This window comes from Rhinoraja longicauda, chromosome 3 (assembly GCF_053455715.1).
Source record: "Rhinoraja longicauda isolate Sanriku21f chromosome 3, sRhiLon1.1, whole genome shotgun sequence".
Taxonomy (NCBI): domain Eukaryota; kingdom Metazoa; phylum Chordata; class Chondrichthyes; order Rajiformes; family Arhynchobatidae; genus Rhinoraja; species Rhinoraja longicauda.
The window spans coordinates 25,616,377-25,638,425 of record NC_135955.1 but is presented as its reverse complement, the minus strand read 5'-3'; the positions used below and the strand labels follow the sequence as shown (position 1 = coordinate 25,638,425).

Here is a 22,049-nt window from a genome sequence, read left to right as displayed (position 1 = left end):
CCAAGGAAGCACGGTAGGTAAAAGCAGATGAGAAGTACTCACTACATTAGGTCCTTCTTGTACTTGTGGGTGAACAGCAGTAGGAACATGTCTTGCAGGTCCAACCACCAAATATACCTCAAGCTCTGTGGTAATCATCTCCATTTAGCCTCCTCCTATTGATACTTCTCCCTCCACTCTTGAAACACAGTACACAGAGCGACCCCACAAATGCATTTCGATCTAAGCTTCATTTTCTTCACTCTGTCCTGGGACAAGCCTAGTTCTCAAGACCCTGTCAAGTAGGCATCATCACTATGCCAATTCATTCCCCCTGTCAAGTAAGATATTCACATGGAGTTACAAGAAATGGCAGATGCTGCCTGATCCGCTGAGTAACTCCAGCATTTTAAGTTGATGCAAGATTGCTGCAGTAACTCAGCAGGTCAGTCAGCATCTCTGGAGGACATGGGCAGGTGACATCTCTGGTGGTGACCCTTCTTCAGGCTGACTGTAATGGGGGGGGGGGGAGAAAGCTGGAAAAGAGGATGAGGTGGGTATAGGTGAAGCTTTTTTTTGATAGGCAGACGGGTGGACAAAGATATTCACATATCCAGGTTTTAATCCTTAACTCCTCTTTTCTGCTTGCTGGAATATATCAAGAGTAAAGTAGACATTAACAATTCAAACAGGGAATCCAGGAGTCACAGCGGCAGTCGTGAGTATGGAAATCATTCCTAAAGCTATGATAGAACAGAATTAAATAGATGCATTAAATGAGAAGCTGGATAAATATGTCCAGAGGATATGTCCAGGAATACAGCTTATGTTGATAGTAGAGATAAAATTATTGGGATGTGTGGAACATAAATGCCAGCTGAAGACTTATTAGTCCAAGCGGTCGATTTCTGTGCAATAAATTCCATGCAAATTTCTCCCACAATTTGCCAGACATGTAGTGCTGAAGCCAGAGTTCTTTACTTTCTGAAGAACCCTTTAGTTTGTTCCACGATATTTGTCTACAACTTTAACTGTTGTTAATGGCACCTGTTTCTTTGGTGGTTGAGGAATGTTGTGATTATGTGATTATGTGCCTGCAGCAGAGTTGCACAGTAGAAAGGACGGGAGATTATTCATCAGCATTTGTTGTCCAAGTCCCTAATTGTCCTTGAGAAGGTGCTGGCAACAACTGCTTGATGACTAAAACCGTGTAGAGGCCTGATCATGTCAAAGCCGCAGGCCTACTTCCCCAAACGCTGTCACTTTATTTGACAATAATCGGTATTAACGGCATTAATGTTTTAAATTATTAATTATTATTTTATTAATATTATTTTAATTTAAAATTAATAAATTATTAAACTTGTTGATTATTAGGGTCCAGAATATTGAGGATCTGTTTCCGGCCTCCGAATGACCTGTGCAATAGATTTACCTCTTTGTTATCTGAAACCTTGCCACGCTGGATAACAGGTCACCTGAAATGGATTTTAGTTTAGAGATAGAGATACAGCGCGGAAACAGGCCCTTCGGCCCCCCGGGTCCGCGCTGACCAGCTATTCCCGCACATTAACACTATCCTACACCCACTGAGGACAATTTTTACGTTTACCAAGCCAATTATCCTACATGCCTGTACGTCTTTGGAGTGTGCGAGGAAACCGAAGATCTCGGAGAAAACCCACACAGGTCACGGGGAGAATGGACAAACTCCGTACAGACAGCACCTGTAGTCGGGATCGAACCGGGGTCTCCGGCGCTGCATTCGCTGTAAGGCAGCAATTCTACTGCTGCGCCACCATAACCGCCCAGTTACCTGTTCAGTAATCGTCCAGTTACGTCCCCTCAAACTTGCTTCTAAACCAGCTTTTTCATTAATTGAGCTTTTTTTAGTTTTAGAGATACAGCGTGGAAACGGGCCCTTCGGCCCACCATGTTTCAGCACGTGCCAACCAACGATCGCCCGTACAATAGTTCTATCCTCCACACTAGGGATAATTTACAGAAGGCAGTTAACATACAAACCTGCACGTCTTGGGGATGTGGGAGGAAACCGGAGCACCCAGACAAAACCCATGCGGTCAAAAGGAAAATGGATAAACTCTGCACAGACAGCACCCGTAGTCAGGATCAAATTCAGGTCTCTCGTGCTGTATGGCAGCATCTCTACTGCTATGCCACAGTGTGCCGCTCTGGCCACTGAGAAATGATGCTGGCTACGGTGCATTGACTGGCTTTATTTTACTGCAGTTGATCTTGCCGGGTGGCACCCAAAATCCTTCATTCTAAGATTGGAGGATTCCAAAGATTCAGGTCACATTGTCCCAGTATCAATTTAAGGGTATAACAGGGAAGCACCACCACATACTGGAAGTGGAACACAGAAACTTCATTCCAAATGGACTTGGTCCAGAGACTTGAACACAAAAACGTAGTCCAGCACAACACAGAAGAAGTGCGGCACTACTGGATATAGTGTCCTTTGGATGAGATGCCAGACCAAGTCCCGGTGTGCTCCCCTGTTGGATGCTATTTCAAAAAAGAGCAAGGGAGCTAAACCCACGTTATAACTAATATTTATCTCTCAATGAACAGCATTAAAACAGTTTTATCGGATGCTATCGTGTTTGCCATATCTGGGAGTTTTACTGTGCATAAATTAAATGCTTCCTACTTTCGAACTTTGATCACCCTTCAGATGTTCATCAATGGTTATAATTCATTTTTGGACCAACTGAAAAGGACCAAAAATACAACACTTTCATTCTAGAGTAGAACAGAAAGTTCTTCTTGAATAGTACAGGTGTCAGGGGTTACGGGGAGAAGGCAGGAGAATGGGGTTGAGAGAGAAAGATTGATCAGCCATGATTGAATGGCGGAGTAGACTTGATGAGCCGAATGGCCTAATTCTGCCCCTATCACTTATGAACTTATGAGAACGTTTTGGAGTAACTCAACAGGTCAAGCAGCACTGTGGAGGGAATCGATAGGCTATGTTTTGGGTTGGGATTCTTCTTCACTGCTCCCCATACTTTCTAGTCGGAAAACAGGTAGTTTTGACTTCAAAGTAATTCAATTGTTCTCCAATAACTTGTATCCATGTGCCATCAATGATGTACCTTGAGACATTTTAGGGCTTGAAAGGCACCATAAATATAAGCTACATTTATTGTGTAATCAAGTGCATCAACCCATTTACGCACAGATTCATCCAATCAGCAACAAAAGAGACGCATGGGGGGAAAGAGGGAAGGATAGAAAGTGGCTAAAAGAAAGAAAGAGAAAAAGAAAATACTGCACACATATAAGAATCTTGGAATGTTGTAAAGCAATTTACAGGCGTATTTATGGATGAAATCTGGGAAAAATGGGTATTATAATTTTGGCAAAGTTTATTGAGTGATATAGTTTGAGTTAGACACTGGAAGAATTTTCTGAGATCTTCAACATCTACCTAAAGCAGAAGAGCAGGGAGAATGGGTCTCCATTTGACATCTCAGCCAAAAGGGGTACCACTTTTGATAAATTGCCTAGCAGACCCACGTGGAAGGTTTGATTGAGATCATTGAGCAATCTCCTAGGGAGTACTGGTTGAATTTGTTCTGGTTGTTATGGCATCGGTTCACCACAAAATGGTTGGACAATTTAGATCACAGCATCTATTGTTTGGACACTACAACAGCTGAAGTGGTCACAAAATGTTAGCCTCTGCTTGTGTCTGAGTGTGTGGTGGAAGATATTAATGTTAGATGCAAGAACTAATTGCTCGAGATTGTTAGTAGCAGAGTGATGAAGATGTGGTGCCTTGAATGGTATCTGATGCAGTTGTGGGATGTATTGAAGATGCATTCCTTGACCGTGCCCACATCTGTAAGGTCACTTTACTTCCTCCAGTGCTGAATCCAGGCCCACGAGGCTTTATTCCTCACGCTGGTTTTCACAGCCATTTCCTCCCACTTTTTTTGCAGTGTCTGGAGGGCCTTGAGCCCATCTGTGCTTCCCATCCCTCCCTACCTCCTGCTCTGAGGCCTTCTTTGGTACATTGAAGAACAGTGCAGTCTTATCTCTCCCATGTTGTGCATTTTTCAATGGGCCGTGGGTCAGAATAAATTCGAGGTCATCTGTCAGAACCCGCTGCAACTTTCCCCTTAAAGGGTGCAGGGTAGATGCCATCTTTCTATAAGTGGTGCGAACCACTCACAATGTTGATTCCCCTGCTGAGCTGAGAAGCCATTGTGCAGCATGGCTTGTGATGTCTGCATGCAGCATTCATGTGAACAAGAAGGCAGTGCAGCCAGTGTGCAACCTTAGTGGGAAGCAACAGGTCAGGGTTAATGGAGAAACAAGGAACTGCAGATGCTGGTCTACAAAGAAAAAGATGCAAAGTGCTGGACTAACTCAGCAGGTCCAGCAGCATCTCTGGAAAACATGGATAGGCACCATTGCAGGTTGGGACCCTTCTTCAGACCCTGCATCTGTATCTAGGGACCATCCTCGAATTAAGATGTACTTGTTCCCGGTCACAGAGGAGCAAAGTGATTTTAACTTAGATTAAGGATTATTGTGGAGCCCATCTCTGAGCCCGGTTAAGGGATAAAGTGGTTCATCTTTTCATTCATAGATCGCCAGTGTGACCGGATCTTGCAGGATGGCAGATTTAACATGGTCGTTGATTGTAAAACAGGGATATCAGATTTCAAATATCGATGGTATCCAAACTGTTAAGGAAAAATGTTCATGAGCATGGTGGATGCATGAACTGTTATTTTCAAAGTGCTAGCACTGACGTGTGGGCTTGAATGTCCTGCGATGTTTCTAACATTAGTATGAGAGATGGGAGACTTCAAAGGTTGTGCATGTCTGGATGTAACTGGACATGTAATGTCTATAATCTTGGCCTCGTAACCTCCCACCTCTATACTTTTAATTCCCTTCCTGCTGTATCGCTCATGTCTCTTTTCTTATGTTGTTTGACCTTCATAGTTGTAACATTTGACGCTAAAATGGTGCTCCATATCTCGTCACTTCACCAGCTACAGTAAAACATGGAAATGGTGCTCTTTGTTGGGACAAAGTCCAGAAGTTTGGATCTAGAGTTAAAATTCACTTCAAATATTAAAGCATAAAACAAGGCAAATGGGCACAGGTGTAATTTTGATGGAAAGGCTTGTGCTTATAAATTTATCCATTAAAAATATACTGTTATTAGTTTCAATTATTAGGTCAGTTTAGTATCAAAGTGTGATTGCAATGACTCCTAATATTTTTGTCTCAATTGACATTGTCTGTCAAATTCTTCCATGTGGATCAACCGGATCTAAGTTGGTAGAACAATGATCTCTACTCAGAAGGTTCTGGAAGACCTGTAATACTGAGAAACATCTACCGGCTCTTCTATGTGCTATTTTGAAGAATCTGGCATCCTAGCCAATACTTATCTCCCAATCATTAATAGGAAACATCTATGGTTGAAAGTAAAAGGTTTAGAGGGATAGGAGCCAACCATGGGAAGGTGGGACTCGTGTAGATGGAACATCTTGGGCACATTGGGCTGAAGGGCCTGCTTTTGTGCTGTACGACTCCATGACTCTATTTGATCATTATCATGCTGTGGGAGTGTGCTGTGCACAATGGATAGGATGGGATGGAGGGATATGGACCAAACGCGGGCAGGTGGGACATGTTGGCCAGTGTGGGCATCTTGGGCCGAAGGGCCTGTTTCTAGGCTGTTTCGCTCTATGTCTCTAATTGGCACAGTGGCACTGCAGTAGACTGTTGCGCCAGAGACCCGGGTTCAATCCTGACCTACGAGTGCTGTCTGTATTGATTTGCATGTTCTCCCTGTGACTGCGTGGGTTTTCTCCAGGTGCACCAGTTTTCTCCCACCTCCCAAAGACGTGCAGGTTTGTAGGTTAATTGGCTCCTGTAAATTGTCCCTAGTGTGGAGGAAAGAACTAGTGTTGGTCGGCGTGGACTTGGTAGTCCGAAGTTTCCACGCTGTATCTCTAAACTAAACGAATAAATCCGTTATTTCAATCATCTTTTGAAACGCAAAGTCCAATACTCTCTTTTCAAATGGTACCTTTCGGAGCTGGCAGTGTTTCATTATAATATAGGAGGCAGCACTCCCCCAGTATTACTTCGGAGTGCCAAGATTTGAATACAGAACCTTCTGACTCAGAGATGTGAATGCCATCAACTAAGACACAGCTTAGAAACATGAAACAACTTGGCAGACAAAGTTAGACAAAATGATTCGGAGCATTCTGGAAGGGATGCGAAAACTGCTGAAGAAATGGAAGTTATTTTCTATACTTATGGGCAGGGCATTGAGTACAGGTGTTTCAGGTGTCATGTTGCAGCTCGACAAGACATTGGTGTGACTGCACCTGGAGTTTTGTATGCGGTTCTGGTCGCAACACTGTAGGAAGGATGTGATTAAGCTGGGAAAGGGTGCAGAAAAGATTAACAAGGATGTCGCTGGAGCTTGAGGGCTTCAGTTGTAAAGAGAGACTGGATAGACTGGGATCCTTTTCCCTGGAGCGAAGGAGGCCGAGGGGTGACCTTATAATAAATTATAAATTCATGAAATGTATAGAGGTGAATGGAAGATGGTCATAGTCTTATTCCCAGGGCAGGGGAGTTAAAAACTCGAGGTCATAGGTTTAAGGTGAGGGGAAAGATTTAAAAGGGTGCTGAGGGGCAAGACACAGAGGGTGGTGGGTATATGGAATGAACTACCAAATTAAGTGGTAGAGCCAGCTACAATTACAATGTTTTATAAGATGTTTGGGCAGGTTTATAGATAGGAAAGGTTTAGAGGGATATATGGGCAAGCAAATGGGACTAGCTCAGGAAGACATGGATAAGTTGGGCTGAAGAGCCTTTTTCAGTGCTGTTGAACTCTATGACTCTCCATAAAGCAAAAGAACATTCAGATAATGGCTCTTGTTTTATCATTTGTATTGTCTTTAAAAGAAATTAATTCATATACAGATTTATTTTAATTAAAAAAAATCTCTCTGCAGATGCTGGAAATGTGAATGATCATTTGCACAATGGTTAGAATGAGGTGTGAACAATGAGTAGCACTAATGCCTGTAGCCATATTAATGCAAACCTTCCAGCTGTAGCACTATGGCTCCTTGCATCTGTAACATCTGGCTGCTCTTTCTATTATGTCTGGACCCCTCTGGCAGCAAAGCAAAGAGCAGCTGCAGGAGGCTTCGCTTGGCAACACTTTATACATGCACCTTGTCATTGTCACTTCTCAGAACCCCAACTGGCTCAACCGATGTCTTTAAACATATAGCTGGCCTGGTGATTACTGTGCCCCAGCTTTCTTAATAGCCCTGCAAGCAGGTGCACAGAGATCTGGACAGACTTAAGGGCGGAGAAACCAACACTAGAAACAAAAGAGCTCCGTATGGTGGATAAGGGAAATGTGTGTCACTAGGAAAAGGCATTAAGGATATGAGCCATGCAAAAATACAAAGGTCAAAGGACTATGGAAGCAAGGCAGGGTTATGGGGTTAAAATGCGAATCAGCTCTGATCCCTGAGTGCTGGAGCAGCATTGAGTGGCTGGATGGCAGATTCCAGTTCCTAGTTTTGTATTGCTGCCCAGCTCACACTCTACGGATACCTACATCTGATGTTGAAGTGTGTCACGTTAGATCGCAAAAAAATCTTTTGTAATATTGAATACGTTGCCATTTTATAAAATGTTTTTTGACTGCATTTTGAGGAATTAATGTCCTAAATTGGGAGATCTCAATGCACACATATTTAAGAAAAGTAGGAAACAGAATACAGATTACTATTGAGCTGTTAGCTTGACCTTCACTTGGGAAAAGGCTGCGATCCATAATAAACAATGTTAAATCAAGGCATTTACAATATCATGATTAAGCAGACTCAATGTGAATTAATGAAAAGGAAATCAGGTTTGTATAATGTATTGTGTAGGCAGGAACTTCAGATGCTGGTTTAAACCGAAGATAGACACAAAAAGCTGGAGTAACTCAGTGGGACAGGCAGCATCTCTGGAGATCCTCCAGCTTTTTGTGTCTATCTTTGTATAATGTATTGATATTCATTGAGGATGACCAGCAGAGTATAGATTGCATGTAATTGGATTTTTGCCAGACTCTTGGTATAGGACCACACAGACGTTTCCTGAGTGAACTCAGAGCTCACGGCTTATGGGGTTTGTTACGAGTATGGTTAACTGAGAGGAAACAATGGATTGGCTGGCTGTTACAAGTGGGGTACACAGGGATTAGTGCTTGGGCTCCAATTATTCATAATCTATATCAACAATTTCGGAAAGTGGTTAAAATATAACACCAGCAGGATTGCTGATTACACAACACTAAGTGGGCATGTGATTAGTGATGAAGATGCAACTGGGCTCCAAGATGAGTTAGTGGGCAATAGATGAAGTTAGAGGAGGTGCATGTGAACCTCTGTCTCACCTGGAAGGACTTGGTGTCCTTCCACACTCCGTAGGAATACAGGTTTGTAGGTTAATTGGCTTGGTAATATTGTAAATTGTCCCTCGTGTGTGCAGGATAATGTTAGTGTGCAGGGATCGCTGGTTGGCACGGAGTCGGTGGGTCGAAGGGCCTGTTTCCGTGCTGTATCTCTAAACTAAACTAAGCTAAACAATTGCTAGTGCTTGTGGCAGAGGTGAAAGATCAACACCAGGCAGCTGGAGTTTCACCTCTTGCAAGAGCAAGGGCAGGCAATTTGTGGAAACCTACCTCCTGCAAGTTCCCCTTCAAATCACACATCATCTTGATCTAAAAAGGTATCATTATTCCATCGTGTTGCTGGTACTTTTGACTTATGAGCACTGTGGGAGTGCCTTGACTATGTGACCAACACTGCTTCAAGAAGGTGGTTCATCATCCATTTCTCAATAGGCAATGTGAAGCTCACCTCCAGAGAGTGTAAGAAAATAACTGCAGATGCTGGTACAAATCGAAGGTATTTATTCACAAAATGCTGGAGTAACTCAGCAGGTCAGGCAGCATCTCAGGAGAGAAGGAATGGGTGACGTTTTGGGCCGAAACGTCACCCATTCCTTCTCTCCTGAGATGCTGCCTGACCTGCTGAGTCACCTCCAGAGAATTACTTTATAAAATGTAAACTATTATCCACGCACAAATAGCACTGAAATCATAACTGCAGAGATATTAATGCTTTAGGTAGCAAAATAGACAAAATCTAATTGGATATACATTTGACATAAGTAAAATGTAGAATGTTTTTACATCACACTCACTGTCTAACCGAAACTCAATTAACATGATGGACTATTCTGTTTAATCCATTGCATAGATATTTGGAGAAACAGCTTTATCTAAGAAAAAGAATCCAGTTCGACCTATTTTGCACTGCATTACTGATGTGCTGGTATTTTTAGCATCCCAGAGGTTTCCTATCGCTTATCTCAAGTACATTGGATTGCCATATTATTCCTGAATTCCATTAGCTGCTGCTGGCTGCTCTTTGGAGATTAAGAGGCCAAGCTGTGATTTGCTTTGAATGAACAATATGCTTCCATGCTCAAGTCAGCTGGCAACTGTGGTCCAGATTCATGAATCTAGGATCATCCGCACATTTCACTGGATTAATCAGCAAATGGCCTATTATTGAATTAAAACCAAATTATTTTACATCAGAACATGGGATCAGAAGTGGGCCATTTACCTTCTTAAGTGAAACCATGGCTGATCTACAAACCAACTGTACGCTGTATGCAAATAGGCTACACTTTTACAAGTAAGCGCAAAACACTTTGGAACTTCCTTCACATTTCATGTGTTATTCTTACAACACATTCAGTCCATTGATTTTATGCAGGTTCTGAGATTGCTAATAACCTCCCTGCAACCTATTTCGCTCCTATGCTTGTAAACTCCACCTTGATTCTCCTATCTTACACACACCTATGGGTAGGTTACAGTGGCCAATTAACCTACCAACTAAAATGTCCTCAGGGTGAGGAAGGAAATTAAGGTATCCTAGGAAAACCCATAGGGATCACTGAGGGAGATTGAGTGAACTTCATACTGACAGCAGTGGAGGTCAGGGTCCAACATGGATCGTTGGAGCTGTGAGGCAGCAGCACTAAATCCTGCATTCAGCTCAGGTGGTGAAAGAAGGGATGCAAGTGTCGTATGAATGAATACATGAAGAATGAATGTATAGTTTCTCCAGTCCATTGACTGTACAGTATAGACTATATATTTCTAAATGTGTCTTAATGACATTATCTAACACGTCTCCCATATTCCTTAATGCCTCTGTTTAACAAAAAAATAAGATAAACACATTTTCTAAGTTAGTAATTGTCCTCACATGAAAGGCCATTCAAAGCTAGTCCCAAATTTCCGCCATCCTCTTGTGTGTAGAAATGCGTTCTAACTTTACTCCTGTGATGCCTGGTCCTAATGCTGAGACGATGCCCCCTGGCGCCATTCTCCCCAGTGAACAGAAGTTGTTTCTCCCCATCGATCCTATCTGTTTTCCATACCATCTTGATTACTTCAATCATCCTTTAACCATTTGAATTCCATGGATACAACTCTCCCTCGCATAATTTCTCCATGTAATTTAATCCCTGGAGCCTAGGTGTATTGGTGGTAAATCTAAATTGCACTCCCCCCAGGACTGACATATCCTTCCTGAGTTGTGGCGCCCAGACTCCTCACACTGCTCAGCACTTGACAGTAATTGATTGTTTCATTAAGTTCTAATTGCATTTCAGAGATTTGAGGGGCAGGATTTGCACACAGAAGATGGTGGTTATATGAAACAAGCTGCCATAGGAATTGATAGAGGCAGGTACATTCACAACACTTAAAAAGCATTTGGACAGGCAATCTGGATAGGAAAGGAAAAGAAGGATATATAGACAAAATGCTTGAAAATGGGATTATCATAGATAGTCATCTTGGATAGCATTGGCAAGTTTGGTCGATGGGCCTGTTTCTATCTGGTACAACTCCATGACTCCATAATACTGCTAAAAACAGTAAAGGTATGTGACCTTCATTGGAAAAGGACATGCCACACCAGAAATAAGATGGTTTCTAGGGTTATTAACCTGGAATGATATCCAAGTAGAAATATGAAAACATGTAGCTCACCCAGAGACCATTCATTCCATTTTGCTCACACTGTGTCCCTGAGAAGCTCTATCCAGTTAGTTGCTCCTTTTTTTCCCAAAATAATTTCTTATTCAATCACTTTTTGTAAGTTACCATCGAATCTACTTCCAGCACCCTCAAAGCAGCGAATTCCAGTGTATTGCAGCTGAGTAAAATATTTTTTCCTCATTTTCCATCCAACTCTGGAACATTTGCCAATTATTTTTTGATCTGTGTCTTTTGATTACTGATCCTCCTGCCAGCAAGAAATAGTTTCCCCCTAGTTACCCAATCACAACACGTCATAACTTTGAGTAACTTTATTAAATCTTGCGTCAGCCTTTTCTGCACTAAGACTTTAATAGGTAAAGGTTTTAAATCCACACTCACATGTGATGAAGAGTTGTTTTCTGTTTTACTTGGCACTAAAGCTGCAAACACGATCTTTAAAAACCATCTATGGGTTTATTACATGGCAGACAAAGGTTAAATCATCCGTTCCAATGTTAGAAGTTACCTTATTTAGGCATTCCCCCAAAATAATCTTTAACTTATTTTTAAGCTTTTATAGGAAGTCAATAGGCTGGAGAAAATGTCCAGACTTTATATTTTCCCTTTTGCATCCTCAGAATACAGTGCCATGTTTTCAATGAAGTATTCTTTAAAGTGTGTTTATTTCCACTCAGCAACTTACCCAAACTTGCCCGGCATGTTTAAGTGATGTAGATTGAGGGGTGGCTGTTGTCCGAGAAACATGTTTCCTAGTCTTTATCAACATGGTACAATTAGAGAATAGGCCAAGCCACTACGAGGGCACCTCCAACTGTGTAGCATTCTCCTTTAGTACCACTTAGATTTGTTTTCTGGTATCTGGGGTGAGATTGAATTCCACAATCTTCTGACTTAGGACAAGACCTGTACCAATGAGGGCCTGGTGGTGAATGCAGAATCAAATCAAGGGAACATCTTCTCAATGTTGGGGGAGTCCAGAACCAGGGGCCACAGTTTAAGAATAAGGGGTAGGCCATTTAGAACGGAGATGAGGAAAAAACATTTCACTCAGAGAGTTGTAAATCTGTGGAATTCTCTGCCTCAGAAGGCAGTGGAGACCAATTCTCTGGATGCTTTCAAGAGAGAGTTAGATAGAGCTCTTAATGCTAGCGGAGTCAGGGGGTATGGGGAGAGGACAGGAACGGGGTACTGATTGTGGATGATCAGCCATGATCACATTGAATGGCGATACTGACTCCTGCACCTATTGTCTATTGTCTAAACATAGGTCACATTGCCAAAAGGCTGAGAACTAAATGATAAGAGATTGAAGATGGAGAGAGAAGAACATTTACTCTGAAGCAGTTGAGGTACTTCATTTTAAATCTGCAAAATAACTTGCCCCCTTGCAGCTTTCATTCGAAATTTCTTTATTTGCAAGAAAAGTGTCCACAGACTTCAGGATGGCTGGGTATGGACATAATCTCAGTGATTAATGCGGCGCTCTTTTAAGGCTCCGGATCATGGAACAAATTCTCCGCCCACCCAAACAAATCTGTTCCATTGCATTTCGTGGCAATCAGCAACTATTATCACCTGGTTGCACTGATCTACTAAGAGCCACAGCAAATCAGCCCAGTCTCATGTGGCCACTGCCGAGGTATGAGATATAAAGATCTCCAGGTCGTGCATTAAGGTAGGATGTGACTCACCACTGTGACCTGTTGCGTTCCAGCGATGCCAAACTCTGTCGATTGATCCAGCTCTTTGGATTGGAAGGCGTTGCTTGCCCCTGTCCCTAAAAAAGCAACAATTGAAGCTTTCAACCAAAATTCATTTCAAACAGATGGCACAAGTCAGGGCATTACATAACTTCTGAGGAGACGTTGTTCATTTATCTTCTCCCATGGGTACCATTTCTCTTGGATTTGAGAGGACCAATGTAAACATTTTTTTCCCAGTCCTGCATGGTTTTGGGGGTTAACAAAACAGGAGGATTCCTTTTGCTGCAGAGACAATATGATGGACTGTAGAGAGAAAGTCATGTTAATGTATGGTCGAATACATTTCCAAACCCAGAGTCCCTACCACCGAGAAAGACAAGGACAGCAGGAGCATGGAAATACCACCTCTTGCAGGTGTCCATCTAAGCTTCATACTATCCTGACTTGAAAATATAATGCTCTCCCTTCATTATCACTGGATCGAAATGCTTGAGCACTCCACCTGACAGCAACATGGGAACACCATCTGCAGGAGGTGGGTGGCACAGTGGTAGAGTTGCTGCCTTACAGTGCCAGAGACCTGGTTCGATCCAGACTATGGGTGCTGTCTGTACAGAGTTTGTATGTTCCCCCTGTGACCATGTGGGTTTTGTCCGGGTGCTCTGGTTTCCTACAACTCTCCAAAGACATGCAGGTTTGTAGGTTAATTGACTTCTGTAAATTGTCCCTAGTGTGTGTAGGATAGAACTAGTGTAAGGGTAATTGTTGGTTGATGCAAACGAAACGAAACGAAACGAAACTAAACTAAACTAAACTAAACTAAACTAAACTAAACTGCATTTCAAGAAGGGTTCCACCACCCCCATCTCAAGGGCAATAACCTTGGGCATGTCAATGATTCCCAGATCCCACAAATGAAAAATCCAATAAAATGGTCCTGATTCACAAGCGAGCTATTGGAGTGAGTACTGGAACTCTCATGCTAATCTGCTGCTGTTATAGAGTGATACAGTGTGGAACCAGGTCCTTCGGCCCAACTTGCCCTCACCGGCAATCAAAATGTCCCAGCTACACTTGTCCCGCTTGCCTGCACTTGGTCCATATCCCTCCAAACCTGTCCTAACCATGTACCTGTCTAACTGTTTCTTAAACAATGGGATAGTCCCAGCCTCAACCTCCTCTGGCAGCTTGTTCCATACACCCACCACCCTTTGTGTGGAAAAGTTACCCCTCAGTTTCCTATTAAATCTTTTCCCCTTCACCTTGTACATATGTCCTCTGGTCCTCGATTCTCCTACTCTGGGCAAGAGGCTCTGGGCACCTACCCGATCTTTTCCTCTCATGATTTTGTACACCTCTATAAGATCACCCCTTATCCTCCTGCGCTCCAAGGAATAGAGACCCAGCCTACTCAACCTCTCTCGATAGCTCACACCCTCTAGTCCTGGCAACATCCTCGGAAACCTTTTCTAAACCTTTTCAAGCTTGACAATATCTTTCCTATAACATGGTGCTCAACACTGAACACAATATTCTAAATGCGGTCTCACCAACGTCACAAGTAGGGGGATCGAGAACCAGAGGACATAGGTTTAAGGTGAAGGGGGAAAGATTTAATAGGAATCTGAGGGGTAACTTTTTCACACAAATGGTGGTGGGTGTATGGAATGAGCTGCCAGAGGAGGTAGTTGAGACAGGCACTCTTGCAATGTTTAAGAAACAATTAGACAGGTACATAGATGGAACAGGTTTAAAGGGAAATGGGCCAAACACAGGCAGGTGGGACTAGTGTCGATGGGACAATTTGGTCTGTATGGGCAAGTTGAGCCAAAGGGCCTCTTTCCACACTCTATGACTCTATTTATTGCCTCTTTCCAATCAGATAAACCATCTTTTGATTCTTCTTACTAAAGTGCATGACTTTGCACTTCGTGTTAAACTCCATTTGCCCAGTCACTCAACTGTTTAAATATTTTCCCCTTCACTTTGAACCTATGTCCTCTGGTCGTTGATTCCCCTACTCTGGGCAAGAGACTCTGAGGACATGGATAGGCAATGCTTCTGGTCGGGATCCTTCTTCAGATTCAGAGGTTTAAAAAAGTCTCCTGACCTGAAAAATCACCTATCCATTTCCTCCAGAGATGCTGCCTGACCCACTGAGTTACTCCAGCACTTTGTGGGTTTTTTTGTTAACCATCATCTGCGGTTCCTTGCGTCACCAGTAGTTACCATACACTGGGCCCAGATTCTATAATCCTACAATGCACTTTCTGAAAGGCTACCTAAGAATCAGAATGCAAAGTAATTCCCTCTACCCTAAAATTGTGCTACCAAGACCATTGCCTATCCATGTCCTCCTGAGATACTGCCTGACCCGCTGAGTCTGAACTGCCAAACAAAAACAAAAGAATTGCAGACTGGTGTTTTAAATGAAAGATATTCCTGGCCAGCAGACCAGCCACCAATCCAATAACTTGTTGGGCAAGTGCTGGAATAAATGTAGCATCTAAATGCATCTGATTTTTAATAACATTGTCGCTTTAGCTGTATTTAGAGTCAGGACCACTTTTGTCCGCTGGCAGGTTGCAGACACTCAAGTACTTGACTCCAAAGGCCAACACACTGAGTAGCGACAAGGGTTTTCAGCATTCTTGGAGGCACTATTTTTGGATGAGATATTAAGTTGAAACTCCATCTGTCCACTCAGAAGTCTGAATAATATTCAGTGGCACTTACTCAAAGAGTGAGGGAATTAAACTGCTCCTGGCCCAATGTTTACCCCCGACCCCTAACATTACTCAAACAGTTTGCCACGTTATTTTTGTTTGGGCGGGATCTTGCCACGTACAGATTGTCTTCTGCGGTTTGGACATTAGTGACGTTTCTTTAACACGTGAACCAGAAAATACTGTGATCCTGAAGACCTATAAAAATGCATGTTTTGTTCTTTCCTCGTTGAGTTTTCCCCACTCTCACTCTTGGTCTGTCTCCTTGGCTTGCTGCAGTGACAGGTGGCATATACATTGACAAGTCTCACAGCTTCCCACCACTTCCTCTCAGGATGCAGGTATGAACTTCAAATTCATCGAGTAAATGAGCGGGATGTGTGAAAAGCCACAAATCGAATCTTCTCCAAGATGAAGATCTGGGAGAGAGGGGGGAGTTTGAACGCCAAACGTGCAAACTGGTGCAATCTAAAGTTGTTGGATGTCCCTGGGCAGCAGACACTGAACGAAAGCGAAAGTGACTCTGAAACTCACTGCCCTCATCCAGAACCAAATGCTCCTGTTGAGTTAAGCAGATGGGATGAGGTAACACCTACTCTTATTAATCTCTCCCCAGGATATTGTGACTCAAGTTACATTTGACACTTACCTCCCACCCTCATGGCAGAAGAGGGAGCTGGGAGCAGGTTCCAGTGCCATCTGTTAACTGAAGGAGAGCTTCCCTCATGATGAACGGTGTGCAATGAACTGAACAGAGAGAGGCCTCTATTGTTCTGGCAGACTGCAGGAGCTGGTTAATAGCTGCCCTGGGATCTTTGTACTTGTGTTGTATATGTTAGAACATTGGTGGAGGCATGTTGCCAGGCAGATTCAAACTAAACACTTTCCTCTAAACTGGGTCATAGCAAGTTATGGAAACCTTTGCATCACATCACACAGAATGCCCAGCACCAAAATAGGTCCATTCCAGTGATGTTGCTCCATACAATCCATCACCTATATCTTTCCATCTTACCCGTTCATCTTGCATTTGATTTCCTTTCTTCCCTGATTTTCCCTTATTTCCATAGATGCCTCAGCTACTCAGGGCAATGAGAATTTCACACTGCAAATGTACTTGGAGAAAGACCTTTCCTGCAAATGTCTTATGGTGGGTTTAAGTTTAGTTAAATTTAGTGAGTCCCCATTCACACTAGTTCAATGTTGTCCCAGTTTCTCATCCACTCCCTAGACACTGGGTGCAATTTTACAAAGGCCAATTATGCTACAAACCCACGCATCTTGGGATGTAGGAGGAAACAGGAGCACCTGGGGGAAATCCACTCGGTCAAGGGCGAGCGTGCAAACTCCACCACCTGATGTCAGGATTGAGCCTGGGTCTCTGGCACTGCGAGGCAGTAGCTCTACCAGCAGTGCCACTGTACCAACCTTATGGCTCTTAATCTTGGTGGCATGGCGGTAGAGTTGCTGCCTCACAGCGGCAGAGACCCGGGTTTGATCTTGTCGTTGGTTGCTGTCTATACACAGTTTGCATGTTCTCCCTGTGATTGCGTGGGTTTTCTCCGCCTGCTCTGGTTACCTCACACATTCCAAAGGCTTGCAGGTTTGTAGATTATTTGGCTTCTGTAAATTGTGCCTGGCATGCAGGGTAGAACTAGCGTACGGGTGGTTGCTGGTCGGCACGGTGGGCTAAAGGACCTATTTCCACGCTGTATCTCTAAACTAAACTAAACTAAAGTAAACCGATGTAGTGGAAACATATTAGACAATAGACAATAGGTGCAGGAGGATGCCATTCGGCCCTTCGAGCCAGCACCGCCATTCAATGTGATCATGGCTGATCATTCTCAATCAGTACCCTGTTCCTGCCTTCTCCCCATACCCCCCTGACGCCGCTATCCTTAAGAGCTCTATCTAGCTCTCTCTTGAATGCATTCAGAGAATTGGCCTCCACTGCCTTCTGAGGCAGAAAATTCCACAGATTCACAACTCTCTGACTGAAAATGTTTTTCCTCATCTCAGTTCTAAATGGCCTACCCCTTATTCTTAAACTGTGGCCCCTTGTTCTGGACTCCCCCAACATTGGGAACATGTTTCCTGCCTCTAACGTGTCCAACCCCTTAATAATCTTATATGTTTCGATAAGATCTCCTCTCATCCTAAATTCCAGTGCATACAAGCCTAATATTAATTTGCTATTTTTAAAATCCAAATTCATTCCAAGATGTTGCTGACTCTGGGGTCTTTGTCAATTTCCACAATCGGTAGTGGGGTAATTACAAAGGGCAGTTATAAGCCAAACACATTGTTGGAGGCTGTAGTCACATATTGCCAGATCAGGTAAGGATGGTATTTGACTTTCCTGGGGAAGTATTAGGCAGGTGTACATTTATAAGATACCAGTAGTTTGATGGTCATCATTAATGATGCTCCAGTGATGTGAACTCAGAACTCCAGATCCAAAGGTCAAGGGTTCTGGATACCAGTTCATTAACAACCACTGTGTCACTCTCTACTATCATAACTTTAAGCATCTCTTTCAGGTCACCTATCGGCCTTCTTTTTGGTAGAAAACAGAGCCGCAGCCTGTAAGGAAGGAATAGTGAGGATGTCAGAGACTGCAGAAGCTGGAATAGACAATAGACAATAGGTGCAGGAGTAGGCCATTCGGCCCTTCGAGGCAACACCGCCATTCAATGTGATCATGGCTGATCATTCACAATCAGTACCCCGTTCCTGCCCTCTCCCCATACCCCCTGACTCGACCCGAGATGCTGCCTGACCTACTGAGTTACTCCAGCATTTTGTGAATAAATACCGCTATCATTAAGAGCTCCATCTAGCTCTCTCTTGAAAGCATCCAGAGAATTGCCTCCACTGCCTTCTGAGGCAGAGAATTCCACAGATTTACAACTCTCTGAGTGAAAAAGTTTTTCCTCATCTCCGTTCTAAATGGCCTACCCCTTATTCTTAAACTATGGCCCCTAGTTCTGGACTCCCCCAACATTGGGAACATGTTTCCCGCCTCTAGCGTGCCCAATCCCTTAATAATCTTATATGTTTCAATAAGAATTTTGAGCAAAAAAAGACAAACTGATGAAAGAACAGAGGACCAGGCATATTTGACAATAGACAATAGACAATAGGTGCAGGAGTAGGCCATTCAGCCCTTCGAGCCAGCACCGCCATTCAATGCGATCATGGCTGATCACTCTCAATCAGTACCCCGTTCCTGCCTTCTCCCCATACCCCCTCACTCCGCTATCCTTAAGAGCTCTATCCAGCTCTCTCTTGAAAGCATCCAACGAATTGGCCTCTACTGCCTTCTGAGGCACACCTTCCACACCTTCACCACTCTCTGACTGAAAAAGTTCTTCCTCATCTCCGTTCTAAATGGCCTACCCCTTATTCTTAAACTGTGGCCCCTTGTTCTGGACTCCCCCAACATTGGGAACATGTTTCCTGCCTCTAATGTGTCCAATCCCCTAATTATCTTATATGTTTCAATAAGATCCCCCCTCATCCTTCTAAGGATGGGGCGATTTGTGGAGGGAACAGACTGAATCTTCAGACTGAAGATAGATAGGTCCTCGTGTGAAACATGGTCTATTTATTTTCCTCCACAAATGCTTGTCTGGCCTGCTGAATTCCTCCAGTGGTTTGTTGTTTAATAGAGGGGTCAGCCAGGCTGAAAGTCAAAAACTAACTGAAGTGGATGAGCTTTTGCTTATTTAGCAGTCTAAATAAAACGGAGTTTAAAATCGCCCCATCCAAACATCCAGGGGGACAGATCTTAATTTGTGATTGATCAGGCATGTGTGCAGAAATGTAAAATTGTCAAAAAACAAGAAAAATGGATGCTGCAAGTATGAAATCGAGACTGAAAAATGTGAATGTACTCCTCAGGTTAAGCAGGACCTGTGGAGAAAGAAACAGAGGGAACTAATAAAAGGACATCAACCTGAAACATTAACTGTTTCTCTCTCCACAGTTTGTGTCTGCCCTGCTGCATGTTTCGAGCATTTTCTATTTTTAATTTAAACTTATTAACCATTCGGGGGCACTGTTCAGGTCCTGTTCCTCAGTGTGTCCGTGACTTCATGCCTATTCTCATGATCACCAGGAGTTCCTTGCAACCCTTTGACCCCCACCGCACATGCCCCTGTGATCGGGTTGAAGGGCCGGCACTGAGTTGTTACACCAAGTTATACCTTTCCTCATTGATCTCACATGGGCTTCTTCTGCCGTTCTCATCCACTTCACATTAAGTCAAGACCCACCTCAATGAATCTCCTCAGGCATCAATGCTGTGTTATTAAAGGAATAATGTTGCAACCAGCAACACTGCAGTAAAATGAACTGTACCTTTATCTGACAAAGGGTTTTTGACTTGAAACGCTAGCTCTGTTTCTCTTCCCACAGATGCCGCCTGACCGGCTGAGCGTTTTGCAGCGATTTTTGTTTTTACTTCAGGTTTTTAGCATCTGTGGTTGATGTTTTGGGGGATTTGAGTTTTCAGTTCTCTTCATCTTGATGATTTATACCCATGTCAGCCTCCCTCACACTCTAACGCTATCATCCCCTAACCCCCATCAACCCATTGATCGCCTTCCCCTGGCTCGCTCGTCTTTATGAGAGGTTAATATTATTTGGTCCAAAGCCTTGAGAAAATGGGGCTGCATGGAAGAAGTTGCATGGAAGAAGTTCACAGGGGAGGATTTAATAGTGGAGTTCAAAATGGTGGCACATGTGAAAGAGAGCAAATTGTTCCCACTGGCAGCACACTGAAATTTAAAATAGACAACTAAAAAGAACAAAGATAGGAATAGTTAATTTAAAAATACAGTGAATTATTATGAGCCAGAATTGGATTTAATATCAGACTGAAAGGAATTTGACAAATAATTGTTTGGAGAAAATCGCTACCAGAAATAGCAATTGGTAACTCCTACAAAAAGCTAGCTCTGGTATAATGGGTTCAGAAGCCTCATCCACTGCTATTTGATTATGTGGAGATCATCTTCTGCACTGATTTGGAATTTCACGTACAGAGGTTTCTATGAAGGAGCTGTAAGCAATTAAATAATTGGAGTTGATAATAAAGGAAGTCACAAGCTTGGAGTAAACACAAGAGTTAAATTATTAGATAGAATTGGACGCTACCAGATCAGATTAATTTCTATAATTTTGAGTTACTTGAATGCAAAGTTATTGAGCTGTTCTATCAACCCTGCCCCATACACATGACGGTCAGACTAAAGCATCATAAACAAATACGCCCTTCCCTCTGCTCCCCTGGGCGGCACGGTGGCGCAGCGGTAGAGTTGCTGCCTTACAGCAAATGCAGCGCCGGAGACTCAGGTTCGATCCTGACTACGGGCGCCGCCTGTACGGAGTTTGGACGTTCTCCCCGTGACCTGCATAGGTTTTCTCCGAGATCTTCGGTTTCCTCCCACACTCCAAAGACGTACAGGTTTGTAGGTTAATTGGCTGGGCAAATGTAAAAATTGTCCCTAGTGGGTGTAGGATAGTGTTAGTGTGTGGGGATCGCTGGGCGGCGCGGACCCGGTGGGCCGAAGGGCCTGTTTCTGCACTGTATCTCTAAATTTAAAAAAAAACCCTCTCAACTTCTTCCACACCATACCTGCAGCCATATATTTTATTGGGGTTAAAGACAAGGAAAAAAGCCCTGGGATAAATTATTTAATATACAATGTAAATGCTCATTCCTATTGTTAACAAATCATTTGTTTTATTTTTGGAACAGTTCTTGTTGTTGTTTGAACTATATTCACCAAGGAAAAGGACAGAAGACAATGAGACTGGTGTGGGGAATACTAATGTGCTTAGGCAGTTTGAAATCAAAGACGGCACGGTAGCGCAGCGGTAGAGTTGCTGCTTTACAGCGAATGCAGCGCCGGAGACTCAGGTTCGATCCTGACTACGGGTGCTGCACTGTAAGGAGTTTGTACATTCTCCCCGTGCCCTGCGTGGGTTTTCTCCAAGATCTTCGGTTTCCTCCCACACTCCAAAGACGTACAGGTATGTAGGTTAATTGACTGGGTAAATGTAACAATTGTCCCTAGTGGGTGTAGGATAGTGTTAATGTGCGGGGATCGCTGGGCGGCGCGGACTTGGTGGGCCGAAAAGGCCTGTTTCTGCGCTGTATATATATATGATATGATATGATGATATGACGAGGTGATGTTGGGGCCCTTGAAGAGCATTAAGGTGGATACATTCCCAGGGCTTGATGGGATCTATCCCAGGTTATTGAGAGACACAGGAGAGGAGATTGCAGGGCCCTGATGATCTTTGTATCTTCTCTGGCACCAGGAAAGATCCCGGAAGACTAGAGTAGCCAATGTTGTTCCTTTATTTATGAAGGGAAGTAGAAATAATCCAAGTAATTATAGGCCTCAAAGCCGCACGTCAGTGGTTGGGAAGATATTGGAGAGGATTGTTTGGGAT

The 22,049-nt window shown here is 43.3% G+C and overlaps 1 protein-coding gene across 6 annotated transcripts in view; it reads right to left on the bottom strand.

The window, feature by feature from the left end:
- The window catches only part of LOC144590181 (A-kinase anchor protein 2-like), a 387,659-nt gene that overhangs the window by 149,332 nt on the left and 216,278 nt on the right, over window positions 1-22,049 (bottom strand). For all 6 annotated transcript variants that reach the window (XM_078394993.1, XM_078394992.1, XM_078394997.1 and 3 more), the window contains one exon: window positions 12,841-12,926. In XM_078394993.1, coding sequence (XP_078251119.1) covers window positions 12,841-12,926 — 86 coding nt within the window. The remainder of the gene's footprint in view (window positions 1-12,840; window positions 12,927-22,049) is intronic.